Source organism: Berghia stephanieae, chromosome 3 (assembly GCF_034508935.2).
Source record: "Berghia stephanieae isolate SIO BIC M18660-M18661 chromosome 3, UCSD_Bste_1.3, whole genome shotgun sequence".
Classification (NCBI taxonomy): Eukaryota; Metazoa; Mollusca; class Gastropoda; order Nudibranchia; family Aeolidiidae; genus Berghia; species Berghia stephanieae.
Window position 1 is genome coordinate 65,391,240 of NC_088362.1, and position 12,500 is coordinate 65,403,739.

Here is a 12,500-nt window from a genome sequence, read left to right on the forward strand (position 1 = left end):
TGGATTCTGTTGAGATTTATGAGTGTGAAGATGACGGACTAATAATACATGTTTAAATATAATGCCCATTTAACTCTTTAAAGTTAGTTATATTAAAAAAATAAGAATTTCATTAGTCATTTAAATTTGGTGTTATGTGGAATTGAATAAGAAGGCGCAGATTGAATCTGAAGTTAAAATAACTGGGGAAAAAAACAAAGCAAATTTTAGAATAAATTTGGAGTGAAGAAACAATATTCATTATTTTCTTTTAAAGATATACCTAGAATTTGTGTGAGTTTTATCTACCTGTTTAAAGGTTCAATCCGCTGCCTCAAGCTCACACAGACATAATACCATTTTGATGACACGAGTCTCACTTAACTAGAGAGGCTTATCAGATCTTACGCATCACGCATCGGACTTGACTTATCACGAGTCCCATGATCATTTTCATTATACGTAAAACAGTGCCGCTATGCGGCTTTTATATGGGTCACGGATTTGTCTAGATACATTTTGCCATTTAATAAAAAATCACACTGCGGCAGAATTTTAAAAAAAATAAATTGATTTTACACATATAATGAGATTGATCGTGTGATAGATACGTGAAACATGATGGGTCATAAGTTATACGTATGATCTGTTTAACCTCTTTATTATTGACGTCAGTGGACTTAAACGTTTTAATCGAGATAAAATTAAGCGCAATTCGATTCGTGAAGCACAAGCAAGCTGCATCGCAGCCATTGCTCTCTTGAGTGAAAATGGTCCGTTACGATATCATCCCTAGGAAAATATAAAATGGAACCCAGCTTTTAAAGGATGCACATCGCTATTGATTAACCATCAACTTTTTATTGTAGTTGTTGCCATGGACATGTCATTTAGGAGACGTTGGTTGGTGGTATATCGCATTATTTATGGACGTCTGTTGCCTTGGAAAGGGTCAATTTTATGGAAGTTGTTTAAAGGAGGTGATTTATTGATCCCCACTTAGATAAAGAATGAATCGACTGACAGTTGGTAGAGCGTCAGATTAGCAAAGGCGTAATTAGCTTCTTATTCCGCAATATGCGGGAGATTTATTTGATGATATCCTTCTTAAAGGGGACGTAGCGGTGGTCGAGTGCTTAAGCCATTGCAAGGCACCCAGAATGTCTCGGGTTTGACGTCCGCTTCAGGTACTTTCGTTTTATTAAGATTATTAACCCCGACTTTGCTCACTTGGAATGCAATATAGGTGACTTCTGTTGTCATCAGACATTTGTTTGACGGATTCTCTTATATCACTTGGTGGAATGCTTCATTAACAGCCTCTTCAGATGCCGCACGGTATTCCTTTTTTTCCTCTTTTTTTTTCTTTTTGTTGTTTGTTTTGTTTTGTCTTAACCTACCATTCAAGTATTTAGTGGCTAGATCTAGTTTTCGGTCGAAAGGATATTAATGTCGAGTAAGACTCTCTGTTACCATTGGGCATTGCCCACGTTCTACACAATCAAAATCTCTTAAACATACACAATCATTCATGGAAAGTAAAATAAAAAACAATTTTAAACGTAACAGTTCCAATGTTCTACGAGGGTTAGTAAAAAAGCAATGGGTCAATTCTCCTACTGAGTTCATCTTATTTCATGTGACGTCATATTGGCTTAATTAAACTTACGCAGGTACTCTTTAAACCAAAAGTTGAAAATTAATTTTAATTCTGTCAAATTTGGACAAATTATGAAAGTTCCTCCACGACAGATAGCTGTCCTTGAATTTCTTGTTTTCGGAGAAGAAACATCGAGTAACATTTTTAAACGCCTTGGGAAAGTTTATAAAACTAAGGCATTTTGTAGAGGCAGTTTTTTAGTTGGGTTGAACGTGTATCTGGCCATTTAGAAGAGAATGAAATGCAACCCAACATCTAACATGAAACCCCCTCAAACATGCCTTTATAATATGACAAATCTAGTGATGGCCAAGCAGTGTCAACTCAGTGAATCACAGACTGAAGCATTGATCAGATCTGATAGAAGAACTTCTCTTGATGAGATACAGGTAAAATAGACATTGAAGCGACTGAAAGCAAGAATTCGTCAGACACGATTTGGAGATGGAACGAGTAATGTTACTCCATGAAAATGTCCTTCCACACACAATTGTCAGGTAATGGAGGTAATCGATAGACAACGCTGTCTCACCCTCAGTATTCACCAGACTTAACATTTTGAGGCTTCCATCTTTTCGGTCCACTGAAGGAAGCAATGTGGAGACATCGCTTTGAAGATGATGAAGAAGCTAAGACAGTAGTAAAAAAAATGGCTGAAAGTTCATTCCACTCAGTTTTACGAGGATGGAATACTTGGTCTTACAAAAAGATGGACTGTAGCTATCGAGAGAGGCGGAGACAATGTTGAGAAGTAGCGTTCTACTCGGCGAATGCCAAGCTTTAATTTGAGGTATGATGCATGGTATTGAAATATTTTTGTTTTAAAGTAATAAGCAGAGTCCCATTACTTTTTTACTCACCCTCGTAGTTTAAACAATGAACACTCCCATAGCGGGCAGGGAGGTACACACTGTGTCTTCTATCCCCTTATATCTGTTTTCCAACATGCTTTCTGTCTTTGTCTTGGAATGAGATTACTTGGTTTTGTCCTGGCCCTGGCCGGACTCCTGACTGGGAGGGAAACAGTCAAATGCATAGTTATTGTTTTGGGAGATGATATTTTTTTCCTTGTAAATCATCTCTCTGTTATGTATTATTATATTTATCTTCAGTGTATAAATTAAGCATTTGAGTGTATTCCTCTTTGTTGGATTTTGTGCTTGTGTCCGGATGAGACTTATAGGTGATCTCAAACTAAGTACTTTGACGGTGTGCTCATGGAATCTACATCTGTTTCCTATTTGAACCAGTTCCCCTTTTGTCTTCCCTTTTCTTGGGTGCTTTAATTGTAATTCTAGAACTTTTTACTTTCCCATTTTCTTCCTTTTTACTGGCGCTGATATAACCTAAATGTGTTGCAAGCGCCGTAAAACCCTTAAAAACAAAAACAAACAAACAATGAACAGTATCACGAGCCAATGAAACTCCTCATAAGATAAATTCCATCCATCAAAATACAAACAGTTGGCTTTGGAAAATCATTTTAGTGTAGCAAAGGAAAAGTCATTTGAGAGTCTCTCATTCTTCATATAATATGATAAGTTCACCATTTTGAATGATTTACCGAAAACCAAAGTTACAATAGATAAACCCCCGATAATAGCATGCAGATTATCAATTAGGAGTACAGAGAGGTCATATATTACTAAATTTGATAAGGACTGCAGGGATTTGATTGGATTTCAGGAATGTTTAAAAACACTTAAAAATCTTACCTTGGTTTGAAATTTGTCATCACTGACAGGTAACAGAATTCCTTTGACAAAAGTGTCCAGTGTTCCTGTATAAGGATTAGGGTTTAAATCCCGGCACTGGAAAATGCTGACGATGAGTTCAGAAACTTCTCTGAGAATGAGACAATAAAGAAATAATATATAGATAAAAATACAATTTAATAAGTGAGTAAAGAAAGAAACAATAAATAGGTTATATATATATATATATATATATATATATATATATATATATATAATATATATATATATATATATATATATAACAAATTAGAGACAGAGATACAGACATGTTGAGAGTGCTTGAACGATAGCGAGTAAGAGAAGGCATACATATACATGGAAATAAACAGGCAGACAGGTAGATGTATATATATATATATATATATATATATATATATATATATATATATATATAATAAAGTAAAAGGGATTGATTGATATTCCAGATTAAAGGCTATATAGGTAGATATGTGGATAGATATAAAAGGGAGAGTTAGAGAGAGTGAGAGATACACACACAAACACACACAGAGGCAGAGAGAGAGAGAGAGAGAGAGAGAGAGAGATACAGAGATAGATAGATAGATAGATAGATAGATAGAGAGAGAGAGAGAGACATACACATAGATACATAGATAGATAGATAGATAGATAGATAAATAGATAGATAGAGAGAGAGAGAGAGAGAGAGAGAGAGAGAGAGAGAGAGAGAGAGAGAGAGAGAGAGAGAGAGAGAGAGAGGATAAAATCGATGACAAGGCCATTACACATGATTTCACAGTTATCATCGTTTTCATCATCCCATTATCCGATGTCTTTATAACGTTATCGTCGCCTGGTCGACTTCATTACCACTTCCACTTCCTTCCCGCCATCACACCCACGCAGTCATCCAGTTCTATATTTGGCACCTTTTTTCTCGACCTCCACTCGAGCCGGATTTGGTACTGTCACTGTCTCAGACCAAGTACAAAGTACTAATCCATTTCCGACAGATATTCAAAGCAAAGCTGAGATGGCTTCATACATGTATTAGAATCAGCTGCATATTGACAAAACATTTTTAAATTTCCATTTGGCGTAAAAACTTCTTCTTCTTCTTCTTCTTCTTCTTCTTCTTCTTCTTCTTCTTCTTCTTCTTCTTCTTCTTCTTCTTCTTCTTCTTCTTCTTCTTCTTCTTCTTCTTCTTCTTCTTCTTCTTCTTCTTCTTCTTCTTCTTCTTCTTCTTTCTTCTTCTTCTTCTTCTTCTTCTTCTTCTTCTTCTTCTTCTTCTTCTTCTTCTTCTTCTTCTTCTTCTTCTTCTTCTTCTTCTTCTTCTTCTTCCTCTTATGCTCGTTTTAGTTTCCACTGGTGTGGAGAAGAAGAGACCGTCTGAAGCTCACGCTGCTAGATGCTTGCCTAGTTATCGTGTCGAGTTCATTCCATTCGCTAATAGAGAAGAAATGTACTTTATTTCTGGACAATGGAATTTGAAAAGAGAGATTTCGATTTCGAGTCCAGTTCCGACAGATATTCAAAGCAAGGCTGAGATGGCTTCATACTTGTATTATGTAGAATCAGCCGCAATATGACAAAACATATTGTTTCTCTTTGGCTTGAAATCTTCTTCTTCTTCTTCTTCTTCTTCTTCTTCTTCTTCTTCTTCTTCTTCTTCTTCTTCTTCTTCTTCTTCTTCTTCTTCTTCTTCTTCTTCTTCTTCTTCTTTTTCCTTTTAGACCAAAACGTCAGCAAATTGAAGTCTGTTATGGCCGTCGAGCTTATGGTCGTTTCAGTCTCCACTGGTGTGGAGGAGAAGAGACCATTTGAAGCTCTCACTGCTGGATGCTTGCCTAGTTATCATGTTAAGTTTATTCGATTCGCTAATTGCGAAGAGGGAGTACAGATGTACGTTAATCCTGGAGACGGGAAGTCGAAAAGAGAGATTTGAATTTCGAGGACTGTTGATGTTATTTTGAAGGTACTGTGAGGAGACTTTAATTGGGTCGATAGATTTCGTGCTTAATTTATAAAGTTACCTTAAGCTTCAGAATTCACTGAAAGAAGACAGAAGAGTTATGTTAAAGAACTGGATTTCTGGCAAATTGAAAAAAAACCCCTCAGATTATACGGATTTGGCCAGCAATAGCAACAACGACAGAATAAATAGTCATTGTCAGTATTAATTTTTAAAAAATCACGCCCTTCCGAGTAGCATCGTAAAATGCGGTCGCCTTGGCATTTCACGAAGAATATAGATAATTCAGCAAACAAACGTCTGATGACAACAGGAATCACCCATGTGAGCAAATATGGGTTTAATAATATTGCCCAAGGAAAAAAATAAACGAAAGTGCCCGAAGCGGGGCTCAAACACGGTACCACCCAATTCACAGTGCAATGCCTTAAACACTCGGCCACTTCTCTCCCGCCCCCGTTTGTCATTATACTGATGATAATAATGATGAGGACGATAATATTGACTATAATCTCAATCATAACACAATTTGTCTCATACAGGCTAACGTACTCAGTGCTATAATAGCTTGTCATCTACGATAGGCCATTCACAAATTAATAGGATTAATGGTTCGAGCTCACTGAGACTAGATGGAAATCTAAAAAGGTATGTCATAAACAGTGTATTAAACAAAGCAGAAATAAACATATAAGAAACAAAATCACCCGAAAAGATCAGCATGCCTGTAAGTACTCCAAGCATCTCATTTAAATAGCTGACATGGGTATGATGATCAGAGAAGTGATGAAAAAGAAATTACAGCACATAGATCCTAATATCTCAAGAAAAGAAGCAGGAGTTGATTGTGTGATAGCAATGACTTGGTCCCCTCAAGAGAAGAGAAAAAAAGGCGGACCGGAAATTACCTAGAGACGGATTGTTGAGACCCTATGTCATTCACCCAACGTGTCATTCACTCCAAGCAAAAACCGTTGCTGTATGGATGAATGGAGACTGCAAATGGAGGCCTTTTGTGTCGCCTGGCTTGAAGTAGATAGATAAAAGGTAACAAAGGTCGTTTTAATCCATCCTCATAAAAAAAGTCTGACCACTATGGGCAAGAAAGATTCATTGCTAGTGTACAACATTATTAAAACGGGATGATCTGTTCACGGCAATTTAACCGTCATATCATACTTACTTGTCGTATTCCAGGGCAAACTCCACCTGGCCAATTCTGGGCATGTCTGGCTGCATGTCAAGGACACTGGAGTCTGAGGCCACACTCTCACACGATTCGGCACGTCTGATGCCGTGACCTAGGTCATAGTCAGACGCTGAAAAAAAAGGTATTTAATTATTATGATGAAGGCGATATGAATAGGCTTCAATAGTCGTGACGTCACTTCCCTCGTAATGACGCATAGTAACTTAGTAACTGGTTATAAACTATCGGGAAAATGGCGCACGGCCTTATGAAATACTTCTCCGACAAGCATAAAAGTGTATCCAGAGAAGAAAAAAATTATAAATCTGATCATGATTTGACTTTTATATTCTGATCACATGACATGTGAAAAAGTTCTAGCTAGCATGAAGAAGAAAAAGTACCGATTTTCTTTGTTTAGAACCACACTTCTCGTTGCTGGGCGGACGTGACAGCAGAATGTTGAATCCAATTACAATAGGTAATTAGGTAATTAACCGGGAAGAGGATGGATACTGTAAATCTCAACATTTGAGGAGACCACTTGCAAGAACTGCTCACATTTTGATTTTTGAAAAATGAAACGAATCTGAGCTACATTCGTATAAAATAACCAAAAGCCTTTTTTTTTTCATTTTAAGCAGAAATGTTTTCTTCATGATCGATGGATTATAACAATTTCCGACTTGTCAAAAAGTGTTATGCCCGGGTTTAACACTGTTTTTTGACGAGTTAGGAGTCATTATAATGTATAGATATTATAAGTAGTAAAAGTTTTCTGGCCAAACAGTAAAAACGACAGTAAAGGTCAAGGTTTGTTTAGCCTTTTACAAAGCACAAACCATTTTGCCGTACTCTGAACACAGCAAAATAAAATAAAAATTAATCAAAACCTCATCCTCCAAATAAAGATCAATTAAAATGACAGCCATTTTGTCAAAAAATCTCAAACCTAAGTCCCCAGTTTGAGAGCTTTTGGAGATGAAGGTCATTTTATCGATATTTGAAGGGCGAGTTTATTGACCAAAATGTTCAGAGTGTCTGTTTTTTCAGAGTAAGGCACCAGAACCAGGAAATCCTCTCACCAACAAAGCACGCCAGACGGAAGGTTGATTTGATTTGTGACTATAGATTTTAAAAATGACAGGAAAAAAAGTATTTTTAATTTTTTAATGTTCTAATTTTTATTCACCCAAACAATAAAAGTGAAAACCAGTGTTCTTTTATTCTAGAACTGTATGAAATCGTCAGGCACCAAAAATAAGATGAGCATTTCTTTTATCAGTGTTATAATGAAACCTCACAGCATAATATAACTCGTATAATTAATCAATGTTTGCTCCATATAGCCATTTTAAATGTAGAAAATGAACATTGAAAAGGCAAAAACAAAAGATCCTGGAGTGAGTGGGTGGATGTGGGTGTGTGTGTGTGTGTGTGTGTGGGGGGGGGGAGTTGGGGCGTATTACAAGGACTGTAGTGTTATTCAATTCTCCTAACAACAACTTGTTACTTTAGAGGGGTTAAACACACTAAAATAAACAAAGTGGATCACAACAAATTAATAAAATTCACAGGAATCCATTTATGCGATTTCATTCTGCCTTGATGATGCAGTGAACTGCAGAAACAATATTGTTGGCGAATTTAAAGGTTAAATAAGAGGTCAGAATTCTAAGATAATTCGCGCTCCTGAAATAGTCGAACATTCTATAGAAACGTGTATATTTAAAAAGTCCTTCAGAGCCGGAATTAATCCCGGTTTCTATAGCGTGAAACGGACAATAGCAATTGTTTGCTATCCTTTGGAGAGGTTACTATCCTATCGCAAAGTACTTTCCGGCGGATATAACAGATCCAGCTACCTAATCACTGCTGGGTGGACAGGGAGGTCAGAAAAAAATAATTCTCGACTGCGACCGGGATTGATCTCGGTTCCTTTGCATGTGAAGCGAGTGCTCTACCATCTGAGGCATGGTTTACATCAATATCCCACTAAATAATTTAGAAGGATAGATATTGCGAATTCTTTGTTTGTTTCTCTTTGGTTTTTTTTGTTTTTTTTTTTACAATACGCTTCAACAGTCGTAACCTCACTTCCCCTGCAATGACGCAAGTAACTTAGTAACTGGCTCTAAACTATCGGAACAATGGCGGACACCCTTATGAAATATTTCTTCGGCGAGCATATAAGCGTATCCAAAGGGGAAACAACCCATTATAAATCTGTGTAAAATTGACTTTTACACCTTCTGATCACAAGACATATGAATAGTTCTAGCCAGCATGAAGAATAAAAAGTACCGATTTTCTTTGTTTAGAACAACGATGGCCGCCGTTGCTGGGCGACGTGACATCATACTATTGAATCCAATTTCAAGCAGTCGAGTCTGCACAAAATCTTGTATTGATTTTGTTACTCAAGTTCACGGCCATATCAAAGTCTAATGCTGACTTGGACGTTAACTCACTCAATCCTAGATATTTTTGCTACTTTTCAAATTGGAAAAAAAGGTATTAAAAATGAATATGTACATAGATAGTTTTATTCAACTACCATTAACATGCAAAAACTAAAAACATTAGCTTTCATACTACGCCTATAATTTGTCTCAGAAAAATGTAATAAATAGGCACGGGGTAAAAGTAACCCGGGTAAACTCCGAATATAGTCGGTGTTAGGGTTGAGTGAGTTAATATACGGGGTGATGCGGTGATTTAGCTCACTTCAACCAGATAGTCGAAGGCTATGTGTGAAGTTGATAAACAGGGTTATTAAATTCCTGTCCTACTACGCGTGAACTGTGACAGATATTTTGATAGCCAAGGCAATTTACTCGCTGGATAAGGATACAGTGAATGACAATGGATTAGATTGGTTTTGTTCAAGGACAGCAGCTAAGCAGTCGTCTTCTAACAAAACGCTTTTCACATTTTGACGCTTTTAAATTTAATTATTCCATATTATATTGATACCTAAAATAGAAGGAACGATTTTGACGTCTCTCAACTTTGTTATTGTTTTTAGTCAGCCATTTGTATGAGAAGTTCTAACAAAATTCTATCAATCAGACTATAAACGTTTAAATTACATATAGATTAGTGTGTTGGTACATTATATCCAGCTGGCTGATGTTGTGAGTTTAAAAACAAAAACAAACTAAGCGCATAAGATCAATATATCCCATAAAATGTCAAAATCGTTTAAAGCCTTGACATCATAAGACCTCTTGTGTATCTATAAATGTTTTTTTTTGGACATATTTGGTGTACTTTTATTTGATTGATATGAAAATTGTTTTTTTTTCCCGATGAAAATTGTGTTTTGTTCATGGTCATTTTCCATCAGTAGGGAGGGCTCAGGTTAACTTCATAGGTCTATTATCGTCATTCTCTTGAGTTAAGTGTTCTCTTGTTCCTCTATCAATTTAGTCCTAATCAATACTTTTATAATATTGTATTAAGCTCTGGTCGATTAAAAATGAGAGCATAATTTGTACATTCGTGACAAAGTGACGTCGGTGGCTAAGATACTCGGTTCTTGCCTTGTAACAAAATCAAACGATGGTGTGCCTAGTCGGCAGACAAGTATTGCTAAATTCTGAATTTATGTGCCTTGGGTAAGGCACTTTATATACAAAAAAAAATAATTCAATCTATCTTAATGATTACGTGACTACAGGTGGGGATTCCTATTGTAACAATATTACCTAACAACTATTTAATGGTTGACTTGTAAAGAGCTATATCAAAATCAGCCCTCAACTGCTCTCTCCTTAGTGTCTACACTGTGTTTGATGCAATTGAGGGATGCAATCGGAAGTAAACGTATTCCCCATATTATATTTAAAGTCTTTGATGGTACCACGACCAGACTAATCAAATCTATCACCCCACGTCTGATTCAGAGTATTTTCACCGTGATGTTTTGAAGAAGTCTTCGGAATTGTCCTAAATTTAAAATCTTTACCGAGCTTAAGCGTGCCTCGTGTAATGTCTCTCATTCATTATGCCCCAAATCAGTGTGATTGTGATATTAATTTGAAAGAGAACTCGTGTAATTTGGTTTAACTTGTTATTTTTATGGAGTCGACACTGTGAGAATGAGTAAAAATAAGATATAACAAAAAATCTGTTTAAGTTGGACATAGATTTCGTTATCTACTGCCAGGTTTCCTATAGAAATAGTTACACCTTCACATGTTAAAAACTCTTGAAGTCAACCAAAAATAGCATAAGATCGATACCACACACACACACAAACACAAACACACACACACACACACACACACACACACACACACACCCACACACACAAATACACACAGCGGGAGACAACCTTGTAATCTCATTTAGTTTCAAGTTCCCGATAACCTCCTATGTTGTCCACAAGGGAAAGTCTTCGATGCTGTACAATGACAAATTGTATTTGCCTCACTTTGGCCAGAAAACTTTCTCTCTCTATAATATACGGACCACGTAAAATCACCCCTTCCAATAAAAAATGATCAAACCCGAGAATTCTTAGAAATATCACAGTAGTTTTTCAAATCGACATAATATGAAGTTTGAGTTGATAGAGAAGGCCAATGACCACGATGTGTTGCACTGTGTTGTGTAAATGTTGCTGCTCGAATCTCGAAGGAATAAATAATAACGTGAAGTTGAATGTAAGCTTCAATTTAATTACAAAAACAGATCAAATGAACGTTTCGGGTTTCCCCTTTATCATCATCTCATTCATCTCTGGTGTTTAAATCATCCTGTTTTGTTGATAAAGGGGAAACCCGAAATGTTCATTTGATCTGTTTTTGTAATTAAATTGAAGCTTACATTCAACTTCACGTTATTATTTATTGCACTGTGTTGTGAAAGCTGCATTCCACAAGTCTCCCCGACGATAACCCAGTCATGGAAATGAGTTAGTGAGTAAACATGAAGTCAATTTTTTTCTGGGCCAAAATAAAAAAAAGCGGTTTGTCTGAGTATGGCAGTAAAATCTTGTCACTGCCGGCCAAATCTAATTCACCTAGCTGCCCCTAAATTTGCTGCAAGCAAAAAAAAAAAAATAAATAAAAATAATCCAATGGAAAAAAAAATATTAAAACAAAATAAAAAAATTTCAAAGACGGCTCTCTCGATCGAATTGTACAATAGAAGGAACGAAATTGAAGTCAATCAGCTCTTTCTTATTGTTTTTAGCCAGTCAATTTTATGATGAGTTCTCACTAAATTCTATCAATCAGACTATCTATAAACTTTCAAGGTTACACATATTTTTGTGTGCTGGTACAATATATGTGACTGGCGGATAATGTGAGTTTTTTTTTTTTTTGTAGATAAATACAAAGTATCAATAGGGAATAATATTAGTGTAATATCACAATACTGGTACCAATCAAGTTGGAAGTGTGAAACCAGTCCTCCGGAGGACTGGATACATACATTGTGGAGCTGATCTTTTGGTTTCAGTGATGTCATCTTATTTTCAAACTTACCAAATTCTGATTGTTAATAAAGATCATCCATCCTTGCCTTTTTTTAGCCTTCGTAATCATGAGAATCAAACCTTACATTCTACTAATAAAATAGGTATGCCAACCTATGATTCAATATGTAACCTATTTATTTCTTATACATTGTCCGGAGGACCGGTTACACATTTCCAATGGGTTATGAACCGGAAGAGAAGAGGGTGTGATGTCACGACGTCTGCTTCCCGTCCAAATGTAGCCAAAAGTAATGAAGCCTCGAGACTGAATGGCACGAAAAATTCGAGAGTAAAAAAAATTGAACGACAATAATATTACGAGCGTTTTGAAATAAGCATAAAATTTTTAAAATGCAGATTTGTGGACAGACAGGTCCATACAGAAGTTGATCAATAAAGGCTGAAAAAACCCCAAATCTTTTAATTAAAAATCCTACAAAATCCTCCAGATCAATCAACCAGGTGCCCATTCACACCTAAGTAGAAAGGGG

The 12,500-nt window shown here is 36.2% G+C and overlaps 1 protein-coding gene across 1 annotated transcript in view; it reads right to left on the reverse strand.

Annotated features, from left to right (window-relative positions):
• The window catches only part of LOC144968218 (synaptotagmin-12-like), a 116,889-nt gene that overhangs the window by 30,955 nt on the left and 73,434 nt on the right, over positions 1-12,500 (reverse strand). Inside the window, exons 4-5 of the mRNA XM_078906350.1 lie at positions 6,513-6,648; positions 3,355-3,484 (exon numbers count right to left, since the gene is read on the reverse strand). Coding sequence (XP_078762476.1) covers positions 3,355-3,484; positions 6,513-6,648 — 266 coding nt within the window. The remainder of the gene's footprint in view (positions 1-3,354; positions 3,485-6,512; positions 6,649-12,500) is intronic.